This window comes from Amblyomma mixtum, chromosome 8, assembly GCF_055824585.1.
Source record: "Amblyomma mixtum isolate Tamu chromosome 8, ASM5582458v1, whole genome shotgun sequence".
NCBI classification, from domain to species: Eukaryota; Metazoa; Arthropoda; class Arachnida; order Ixodida; family Ixodidae; genus Amblyomma; species Amblyomma mixtum.
Window position 1 is genome coordinate 137,222,661 of NC_143019.1, and position 11,563 is coordinate 137,234,223.

The window sequence follows — 11,563 nt, forward strand, 5'->3', positions numbered from 1 at the left end:
GTGAAGGGAATGTGTGTTTTTTTAGTCTGCGCCAGAGTGTTGCGTGTTTGTTATCTAGGGAGGGGTGGGGCAGGGGGTAGAGCTGGCGTAAGGCTCTGTGCGCCTGGGTCAGCTCACTGAATGAGTGCATGCGCTCCTTCGTGAATCCCTGATCAGAGGCCACCTGAGCCCGGTTTAAAGAACCTCTGGCTAAAAGGTTGGCGGCCTCGTTTCCGGGATTCCCGGAGTGCGCGGGCACCCATATCAGCTCCACTTGGCGGGGCAGGGGGGGGGGGGGGGGGGGGGCATCGGGCGAGTCCAGTATGCCTAAAGCAGGGACATCGACTCGGCCTCGAGCAAAATTTAGAATCGCAGTTTTAGAATCGCTTAAAATGTACCGGATTCCGTGAGGGTTATAGCAAAGGCAATGGCGGCTTCCTCTGCAGCCTCTGGGGACGTGTCTGGAGGGAGAGGTAGTGTGAGGAGGGCGGATAAAGAGGAGTCCACCACAGCTGCTGTCGCTTCATCACCCGTGCAGGCAGCGTCCACCCATACGGCTTCCGGCTGGGGGCCGTACGCTCGATGGAGTGCCTTTGCACGGGCTCTGCGGCGCTGCTCATGGTGGGAGGGGTGCATATTCCTCAGGACCGGCCTGATGAGGAGCTCTCGGTCAAGGGTTCTTGGGATGGCGAGGAGGGTTGGGTCGTTGGCCGGTATTTTGATTTCGAGGGTGTCCAGGATATACCGACCTGTGGAGGTTTGTGTGAGCCTGATGTATTGGGCCTGTCGGTGGGCCTCCACCAGCTCCCCGATCGTATTGTGGAGGCCCAGGCCTAGTAATCTGTCTGTGGGTGTGTTGAGGCGAAGGTGAAGTGCTACCTTGAATGCCTTGCGAATCAAAGCATCCAAAGCGTTCATGTCATGTTTGGATAGGTGTCAGTATGGGGTAGTGTACAGCACACGGCTGAGGACAAAGGCATGAATGAGGCGACATAGGTCGCGCTCCTTCATGCCTCTATGACGTCCCGAAACCCTGCGGATGAGGTGCGATATCGCGCCTACAACCTGCTTGAGTTTCTTGAGGGTGGTGGTGTTTTTGCCATCGTTCTGGATTTGCAGTCCCAATACACGGAGGGTTCTAACCTCAGGTACCGGGTCACCATTCAGTTCAATGGCAATGGGGGAGCGGGGGCAGCGGTGGTTCTTAGGCCGGATGAGGAAGAGTTCGGACTTCTCTGGGGAGCAAGACAGTCCGATGGTCCGTGCGTAATTTTGGGTGAGGGTGGCTGCTTCCTGTAAGGTGTTCTCTATGTCTCCGTCACTGCCGTGAGTGGTCCACAGGGTGATATCGTCGGCATAAAGAGTGTGCTTCAGGTGGGGAATAGTGGCCAATTTTCGGGCGAGGGGGATGAGGGTAATGTTAAAGAGAAAGGGGGAAAGGACGGACCCTTGAGGGGTGCCGATACTCTGAAGAGTGTAGGAGGGGGAAGACAGAGGGCCGAAGTGTATCTCAGCTGTGCGGTCGGTGAGGAATGTTTGAATGTAGGCATACGTGCGCGCACCCACATTCAAGGGGGATAGAGCAGTCATGATCGCCTGATGTTCAATGCGATCAAAAGCTTTGGAGAGATCCAAAGCTAAGACTGCCTTGGTGTGACCCGGAAGAAGCGGGCCGAAAATGTCGTGTGAGAGTTGCAGCATAGCGTCCTGTGCGGATAGATGGGGGCGAAATCCTACCATGCAATGCGGGTAAAGATTGTTGTCCGCCATGTGATTTGTGAGTCTCGCTAACGCAACATGCTCTAGGAGCTTCCCAAGGCATGAGGTTAGCGAAATAGGGCGAAGGTTTTGAAGTGTAAGTGGTTTGTTGGGTTTAGGTATGAATATTACCTTCGCGTGGCGCCAGGACTGCGGGAGGTTACCCTCCCTCCAGCACTGGTTGAAGTATTTCGTAATGTGGGTGATCGATTGGTCATCCAGATTACGGAGCATGGAGTTTGTGATTTGGTCTGCACCAGGTGCGGAGTTGGCGCGGAGAGTCAGGAGCGCCGCTCTGACTTTCGTCTCCGTGATGTCGGTGTCGAGTGTGTGATTTGCTTGTCCTGTGTAGTGCGGTAGAGGTATAGGGCCGCCTGGAGATGTGTACATGGTTTGAAGTGTGTCTAGAAGGGTGTCGGGATCGTCAATGTGTTCATGTGTGAGGCGTGTTACGTGGTGCTGTGTTGCTGATTTGGTGCGCGTGGGGTCAATGAGGTGTCGGAGGTGTTGCCATGCGCGTTTGCTGGACAGGTTTCCGGCGATGCCGTCACATATCTGTCCTCAGTTGGAACGGCAGAGCTCCTCAGAGTGCTGTTGGATTTGTGTCTGCAGCGCGGCCAGCCGCTTCTTAAGCGTTCTGTTGTGTTTGTTGCCTTTCCAGCGTTCTAGGATGCTGTGATAAGCCTCTCAGAGGTGGGCTAGGCGTGTGTCAAGGGTAGGTGTTTCGGTTGTAGTTTCAATGTCTCGCGTGTTGTGGTGAACGTCATGCTTGAGTGACGGCACCCATTCGTCGATGTCTGCAATGGGAGCGTCTGGGAGGGCGGTGCGTACAGCGCGAAAGGCATCCCAGTTAATGAGTTTGTGTGTTGTATTTGCGTGACGGGGTGCTTTGTACGGGACAGTGATTTGTATAATGTAATGATCACTGCCCAGTGTATGTTGTGTTCTGTTCCAGGTAACGCCGCGGATACAGCGGCTCAGCGTCAGGTCCGGTCTGGTGTCCATGCTGACACTGTTGCCGATCCTCGTAGGCGTCTGAAACGTGTTGTGCACAGTGAGTTGGAGGTTCTGCAAGCGCAGCCAGAGCCTGCGACCTCGATGTGTCGTGGTTGTGTATCCCCAGTCAGTATGCTGACTGTTGAAGTCCCCACCGATGAGTAGGGGATGTTTCCCTGCTAGATGGTGTAGCTTTCGCAGAAGTGATTCTAGCGGGGCCATCGGCAGGGACGGGGGGTGGTGTATGTTTGGTATAAATATAGAAGGAAGTGAATGTGTGTGATGTATAAGTTCTGTGATCACGCAGGACGTCTCAGACGTGATGTGATAAGTTTTGTAGGTGAGGCTGCGGTGGATGAGTGTGGACGCCTTGGGTGTGTTAGTGGTATCCGAGTGTGTAGATGTGTAGCAGGGGAGGGTTGCCCGGTGTGCAGTCTCCTGTAGAAGTAGTATGTGGGGCGTGTGCGTGATGGTGGGAAGGAGAAGTTGCAGAGGCGCGCGCTTTGCCCGGAAGCCGCGGCAGTTCCAAGCTAAAATGGGTAGATAATTAGTGTTCCCCCCGCCAGCTGAGGTCGCCAGATTTATAAAGGAATTAAAAGCCACTGCTTCGAGTGGATATGACGAAATTAAGGTAGCGCCAATAAAGGAAGTCTCGTCTGTAATTAGTCCAATACTTGCGTTCCTAATAAACCTATCGTTTCTGACTGGAATCTTCCCACAGAAACTGAAGGTGGCGAAAGTAGTCCCCGTTCATAAGGGTGGTTCTACAAATGATATCTCAAATTACCGACCAATTTCAGTCCTGCCCGCATTTTCAAAAATTTATGAAAAGTGCATTCACAAGCGCCTTACAACTTACCTTAACAAATACAATATACTTTCGTCATCCCAATATGGTTTTCAAAAAAACAAGACGACAGAAGAAGCCCTCGTAAAAGTTAAAACTCATATTATTAACAATCTTGACAGGAGGCTGTATACCCTAGGTATCTTCCTCGATTTACGGAAAGCCTTTGATTCGGTGAATCACGATATTATGCTTAGTAAATTGAACAGATGTGGCATTAGAGGCATTACCTTAAATCTTTTCCAGAGTTTCTTGTCAATGAGGCAACAGTACGTTACCTTGAACAACGTATGTTCCCAGAAACTACTTATAAAAGCAGGTGTCCCACAAGGTTCGATACTAGGGCCAGTACTATTTCTGTTTTACATTAATGATATCACTGAGCTAAAACACACACCTGAAATCACATTGTTTGCTGATGACACAAGTATACTTTTTACAGGCACAACCATCCAAGAAATAAGAAATGAAGCTAATGATTATCTGCTAGAACTGTCCCGTTGGCTAGAAAAAAATAAGTTGCAGCTCAATGCGGAAAAAACTAAATACATAGTATTCAGACCCATCAATAAGAATGCATGTGATAATATCAATATTAAGTTTGAAGACCATTACTTGGAGAAAGTGCAGACGCAAAAGTTTCTTGGAATATGGTTTCACGAACATTTGTCATGGACTTATCATGTAGATCATTTAATTTCGGAACTCGCGCGTTCTGTAGGATGTTTAAGTAAAGTGGCCCATATCTTATCTCTTTGGCTGAAGAGATCAATGTACTACACTTTATTCTATTCCAAACTGCTCTATGGTATGCTAGTATGGGGTACGACCACCAAAGGGAATTATGAGAGAATATTAGTTCTGCAGAAGCGCGTACTTCGGATATTAGAGAATTACAAAGGTCAAGTAAGAAACTTGCCTACGCAACCACTTTTCTTCAAACATAATATCCTTCCAGTTAAAAAAGTGCACAATTTCCGGATAATGCAACTAATATACAAAAAACAGCTATATGCCGATAACATCCAGCATGCCTCCATGAGATATGCAATCAGGTATCGTAAGAGAAAGGTATAAAAATTCAGAACAAACTATGGCAAACAGGCTATGGACTATCAAATAGTTAGACTGCTTAACATACACGAATCTTATGTTGACTTCAGCCAACCATTCAGAGCCTTCAAACGAAATTATCGAGCATTCCTATTTTCCTCAAATATAATTTTAGAACCATAAACGCTAAACTGCTTTTTCCATAAACTGCTCTTTGTTAGACTGATATACGCTAATACTCACTTCTGTTCAATTGTGTTATTAGAAACTTGCAGTTTGTACGCAACGAACGCAAGTTATGGCTTAGTTTCTTTTCATTTGTACATGGATGCCTATGTACCGTCATTCTTGCTCAAAACTTTTGAACTGCACTTTAGTTATATTGCTGCATTGTACTGTGTATTTCTCGTATTCATTGTGTTGTAATTGAAAAGCGTGAACATGTTATCCTATTGCAACCGCGTACATGCTTAAATTCAGAAAATGTGTGTGCTGCTGCAGGCTGTAACTGATGTGAGGGGGCTAAGGCCTCGTCAGGCTTCCAAGCCTTTAGCCTTACGCCACCCGCAGGGATTCATCTGTATTGTTTCCTGCAAATAAAAAGCCAATTCAATTCAATTCAATATTGGATGGTAGGGGGATTGAGGATGGAAGTTAGACGGGTGTCAATTGGTATGTGTGGCTCAGGATAGGTGGTTTGTGCTTGCGGAGGAAGGATGGGGGGAGTGGAGGGGGTTTGAAGTTGGGTGATGCGATGGTTAAGATTATGCTCCAAGAGCTCCATCATCTTGGTAAGCATAGCGTCCATGCGCTGCTCAAGTTTTTCGGTGAGAGTGGCGGCAAAATGATTGAATCTGGCCTCGAGGCGTGCGTCTAGCTCTTTTAGTTTGTGGTCAAATTTGGCTTCGAGTGCTGCTAATTTAGCGTCTATTTCTGAGGGTACGGGAGGGGGTGTGGCGTCTGTGGTGCGTTGTTTCTTTGCGGGAGGGGTGCTCGAAGTGTCTGTGGATGATGGGGTCGAGTTAATGACAGCGGGTGCGGGTTGAAGGGGCATAGAGGGGGCGGGGGTGCTTAGGAGGGAGGAAAGGCGGCTTACCTCTTCACGCAAGGCCTTGAGCTCCTGGTCTCTCGGATCTGCCTGGGAGGACTGGGGTGGTGGGGGATGACGGGTAGCCTTGCCAGAAACGCGGTCTGCCCAGGTGAGACGCGAGGAGTTGGTGCTGTCATTCCGTCTGGTTCTAGACGATGACCGGGAAGGCGTCGAGCTGCGTCCGATGCTTGTGCTGCGTTTATCGCAGCGGGAAAGCCGCGATGAAGAAGGGGGAGAGAGAGCGTTCTTCGGGGACGCTAGTTTACGGCCCCGTGCCTTACAGTTGCCAGTTCCGGTCATATGAGGGCCTCCGCCCGCGTTCCGACGACCCCGCGTACACTACCGATCCCTTACATCTAACGAGCAATTAGTCACGATTTGTGGCCCCAGATTGAAGCCTCAAGGCTACGAACAAAAGTTATGAATCTTTCTTAAATCATGATTTTTAAAATAAAAGTGCACCTTTTGCCAACCAAAGGAATGAGACAAAGGCATCCGCTACACATCACCGCACGGCGCAAAAAAAAAGGGTGCTGGGCTTCTCTTTGTCGTCTCCTGGTAGCACACACGAAGGTATTATTCGTAATTGTACTTTCACTTTTATTCCTCTCATTCAAGGAGAACGCTCCCAAATCAAAGGATTAACGTAGTTTCCTGTTCAGCCCTTTCGCATGGCATCTTGGTTTCATCGGCTAGCCGTCCGAGTAGGCTGTTAGCTGGCCCTGGGCGCTCCTGGCTTTGAGCTGGATCTAGGACGATTTTTTTCAACTCTTACCATGGCTCCAGGAAGCTAAGCAGTGTATACTGCGCTGAGGTCAGCCTTAACCGTAAATTTTTGCTTCTAAAGAAACACCTTTTGAATAATAGAGATTATGGCTATAAATTGCGACAAGGGTCGAAGGGACTGCTGAGAACCGCATTTGCACGAAGTCAGCGGCCCGTAGCAAAGCGGCAGAGGCACTAATAACCGCTCAGAACAGCAGCACGCTTCAACGCCGCGCAAGCACTGTTCGCGCTCGGTCGACCAACGTCACAGAAAGGCGTGCGCTAGCGGTAATCTGTAAAAGATTGAGGTCGAGCTAGCGCAGTATGAGGGTACACTAATTACAACAGGAGTAGAAGGAGCTTTGCAGTTTAGTGTAAACAAGGAACAAGGAAGGCTGGCACTAACCTTCGTCGCCGGCGTCATGCTCGAGGTCAGGAATGCCCCTGTGCGCCGCAAAAATCCTTTGATGAAATATGCGGGACAAAAAAGCTCTAAACCTGAGCTTCCCGGCATTGTAGAATGCTTCAGGGTTTTGGAATCTTCGTGCTCGCATCAGAGCGCGCTGTTGCGTTGCAAGACACTGCTGGCCTGTAGGCCCGCGAGCTCCGGAAACTGTTTGAGCCGCGAGCGTTCCGACCCAGACTCGGCGTCGCAGGGTGCCAGCCTCGTCTCGGACGCGGAGCTCATGTTCGGCGTTCGAAAACGCGAACGTCACAGCCCAAGGACGCTTCCGTCCGAGAACGCGCAGCTTGGTCACGTGGGCACGGCGTTCGATGGAGCGGCAGTCAACGAAGGGAGTCTTCCTCCAGCAGGGGAAGAGTACAGCTGCTCGGGGAGCCAGTCTGTACCTTCCAAGTGCCTGTGGCCCTCTTTCCTTTTGGGTGAAATTTTCTGAATAAAGACCCATTTCCTAGCCTTCATCGAGTCCACAGCCCGTACCTAGCAGCAAACTGGTTGGCAGCGGAGGGATAAGGACAAGGCTGGTGGACGACAGCTGACGAGAGAGCGCCTTCAGGATCCGGGATCAACGGAGCTCCGCTACGTCGCTCAGGGAGTCACCTTCGTCGCAGTGCAGCGTAAAGGCCTGTAGTGAAGACAACCGCTTAAAGGCAACCTCGACGATTTGGGATTGCCGGAATTGGCAGTTCCTGTCTTCGGAAGACACGGTAGCCATCAAGGGTTCCTGGTTAGGCGAGTGCTGAAGCGACTACGTATTGCCAGATGATTTAGAAGTTGTTTTTATCCGAGGAACCTGCTGCATTTAATCACCACTGGGTGTGTGATTAGTTTGAAGATTTTGTAGTCGGCTCTCGCCAACCATGGATATAAAGGAATTGAGTAAAGTCGAATTGCTGCTGTTGGCAGCTGAACTTGGTTTACAGGTAAACCAAAGTATGAGGAAACCAGATATTCGCCAAGTAATTGAAGAGGTGGAGTTTGAAGAGCACGATATAACGGATGCTAGGGAAAAGTTACGCCGAGTGCAGAAAGTGATGGCTGACGAGCGTGAAAAGCAGAAAGAGAAAGAAAAAAAACAAGCTGAGTTGGAAGCGGGGAGACAGAACAAAATGATTGAGCTCAAAAATATAGAAGGCAATGCCCAAGCGGGCAAGGCTATAATGGTGGCGAAAGTGCCGTCACACCTCAGGGTGGTAATGTTAAGATGACGAACTTGCTTAAGCCGTTCAAAAGAGACAGGGAGAGGTTTTTAAGCCTGAAATGCTTTTAGCTCCCGTTGCCGGCAGTGTGATGACGTCACGCCGGGACCGAGAGCCAACATCCGGGGACTGAATTAAACTCATCCGGGCACTGAAACGAGAGCATCCGGGCACCCTACAATATTTAACGAGACTCCCTAAGCCCTCCTACAGGAGCGGCATACAAGCGCCGGTAGCTTCGCGGCGAAGAACACAACATACACTGGGCAGTGATCATTACATTATACAAATCACTGTCCCGTACAAAGCACCCCGTCACGCAAATACAACACACAAACTCATTAACTGGGATGCCTTTCGCACTGTACGCACCGCCCTCCCAGACGCTCCCATCGCAGACATCGACGAATGGGTGCCGTCACTCAAGCATGACGTTCACCACAACACGCGAGACATTGAAACTACAACTGAAACACCTACCCTTGACACACGCCTAGCCCACCTCTGGGAGGCTTATCACTATCCTAGAACGCTGGAAAGGCAACAAACACAATAGAACGCTTAAGAAGCGGCTGGCCGCGCTGCAGACACAAATCCAACAGCACTCTGAGGAGCTCTGCCGATCCAACTGGGGACAGATATGTGATGGCATCGCCGGAAACCTGTCCAGCAAACGCGCATGGCAACTCCTCCGACACCTCATTGACCCCACGCGCACCAAATCAGCAACACAGCACCACGTGACACGCCTCACACATGAAAACACTGACGATCCCGACACCCTTCTAAACACACTTCAAACCATGTACACATCTCCAGGTGGCCCCATACCTCTGCCGCACTACACAGGACAAGCAAATCCAACACTCGACACCGACATCACGGAGACGGAAGTCAGAGCGGCCCTCCTGACTCTCCGCGCCAACTCCGCACCTGGTGCAGACCAAATCACAAACTCCATGCTCCGTAATCTGGATGACCAATCGATCACCCACATTATGAAATACTTCAACCAGTGCTGGAGGGAGGGTAACCTCCTTCAGTCCTGGCGCCACGCGAAGGTAATATTCATACCTAAACCCAACAAACCACTTACACTTCAAAACCTTCGCCCGATTCCGCTAACCTCATGCCTTGGGAAGCTCCTAGAGCATGTTGTGATAGCGAGGCTCACAAGTCACATGGCGGACAACAATCTTTACCCGCATAGCATGGTAGGATTTCGCCCCCATCTATCCGCACAGGACGCCATGCTGCAACTCTCACACGACATTTTCGACCCGCTTCTTCCGGGTCACACCAAGGCAGTCTTAGCTTTGGATCTCTCCAAAGCTTTTGATCGCATTGAACATCAGGCGATCATGACTGCTCTATCCCCCTTGAATTTGGGTGCGCGCACGTATGCCTACATTCAAGCATTCCTCACTGACCGCACAGCTGAGATACACTTCGGCCCTCTGTCGTCCCCCTCCTACACTCTTCAGAGTATCGGCACCCCTCAAGGGTCCGTCCTTTCCCCCTTTCTCTTTAACATTACCCTCATCCCCCTCGCCCGAAAATTGGCCGCTGTTCCCCACCTGAAGCACACTCTTTATGCCGACAATATCACCCTGTGGACCACTCACGGCAGTGACGGAGACATAGAGAACACCTTACAGGAAGCAGCCACCCTCACCCAAAATTACGCACGGACCATCAGACTGTCTTGCTCCCCAGAGAAGACCGAACTCTTCCTCATCCGGCCCAAGAGCCACCGTTGCCCCCGCTCCCCCATTGCCATTGAACTGAATGGTAATCCGGTACCTGAGGTCGGAACCCTCCGTGTATTGGGCCTGCACATCCAGAACGATGGCAAAAAAATTATGGCTGAGGCTTAGCTAAGGTTAAGCCTAGTCAGATGCGAAGCATATTGGTGGCTAGGCTTGGTAATACATGGCTTTCCTTGGTTGCATACTTGGTCATTTTAATACAACTACTAGAAGCCTTCGTCGTAGGGGAAGACAACGGCATGGCTACAGCGGAACGCCGACTAACCGCGAGACGCGCGTTGGGTGAGCGCCTGGATTGCCACGGAAGCCGCGTCTGCCTGCCCGGTGGAGGGAGCGTTTCACCTACACCGAGTGTGAACGCGCGTTCGAAATGCGCGGGAATGCCGCTCGAGGACATTCCGGCGTCTGTGCGATGGCATCGTCACGACGACGTCACGGTGTCACGTGGCGTGACGGCTAGGGGTCCCACGGCGACGGCGCGAGGTGGAGGCCGCCTCTCTCATCCGATGTCACGTGGTCTGACGTCACGGCGTCACGTGATGTGACGTCACGGTGTAACGTGGTGTGACGTCACGGTGTCACGGCTGTGACGTCATGGTGTCACGTGGTGTGACGTCGCGGTGTCACGTGGTGTGACGTCTAGGGGTCCCAAGCCGACGGCGTGAGTGGTAGCTCTAGCAATATGCTTCGCATAAAACACCACCACCCTCAAGAAACTCAAGCACGTTGTAGGCGCGATATCGCACCTCATCCGCAGTGTTTCGGGACGTCTTAGAGGCATGAAGGAGCGCGCCCTATGTCGCCTCATTCATGCCTTTGTCCTCAGCCGTGTGCTGTACACTAACCCATACTTACAACTATCCAAACATGACATAAACGCTTTGGATGCTTTGATTCGCAAGGCATTCAAGGTAGCGCTTCACCTTCCCCTCAACACACCCACAGACAGATTACTAGGCCTGGGCCTCCACAATACGATCGGGGAACTTGTGGAGGCCCACCGACAGGCCCAATACATCAGGCTCACACAAACCTCCACAGGTCGCTATATCCTGGACACCCTCGGAATCAAAATACCGGCCAACGACCCAACCCTCCTCGCCATCCCACGATCCCTTCACCGAGAGCTCCTCATCAGGCCGCTCCCGAAAAATATGCACCCGTCCCACCATGAGCAGCGCCGCAAAGCCCGTGCGAAGGCACTCCATCGAGCGTACGGCCCCCAGCCGGACGCCGTTTGGGTGGACGCTGCCTGCACGGGTGATGAAGTGACAGCAGCTGTGGGGGACTCCTCTTTTTCCGCCCTCCTCACACTACCTTCTCCCCCCAGACACCTCCCCAGAAGCTGCAGAGGAAGCCGCCATTGCACTTGCTATCACCCGCACGGAAGCCCGGTACATTTTAAGCGATTCTAAAACTGCGATTCTAAATTTTGCTCGAGGCCGAGTCGATGTCCCTGCTTTTGGCATACTGCACTCGCCCGATGCCCCCCCCTCCGCGCCAAGTGGAGCTGATATGGGTGCCCGAGCACTCCGGGAATCTCGGAAACGAGGCCGCCAACCTTTTAGCCCGAGGTTCTTTAAACCGGGCTCAGGTGGCCTCTGATCGGGGATTCACGAAAGAGCACATGCACGCATTCAGTGAGCT

At 51.4% G+C, this 11,563-nt stretch overlaps 1 protein-coding gene across 26 annotated transcripts in view; it reads right to left on the reverse strand.

Annotated features, from left to right (window-relative positions):
* Positions 1-7,164, reverse strand: part of LOC149334583 (uncharacterized) — a 122,616-nt gene extending 115,452 nt beyond the window's left edge. For 12 of the 26 annotated variants that reach the window (XR_016284758.1, XR_016284764.1, XR_016284761.1 and 9 more), the window contains exons 1-2: positions 6,895-7,164; positions 5,730-5,916 (exon numbers count right to left, since the gene is read on the reverse strand). Coding sequence is in view for 1 of the 26 variants with exons in the window: in XM_089555202.1 (XP_089411328.1) it covers positions 367-897 (531 nt within the window). In the remaining 25 variants the exon portion in view is untranslated. Of the gene's footprint in view, positions 1-12; positions 5,224-5,729; positions 5,917-6,894 lie in introns of those variants that run through there. The other 14 variants (XM_089555199.1, XM_089555196.1, XM_089555200.1 and 11 more) reach the window with 4 other exon arrangements.
* Between the last annotated feature and the right edge of the window lie 4,399 nt (positions 7,165-11,563).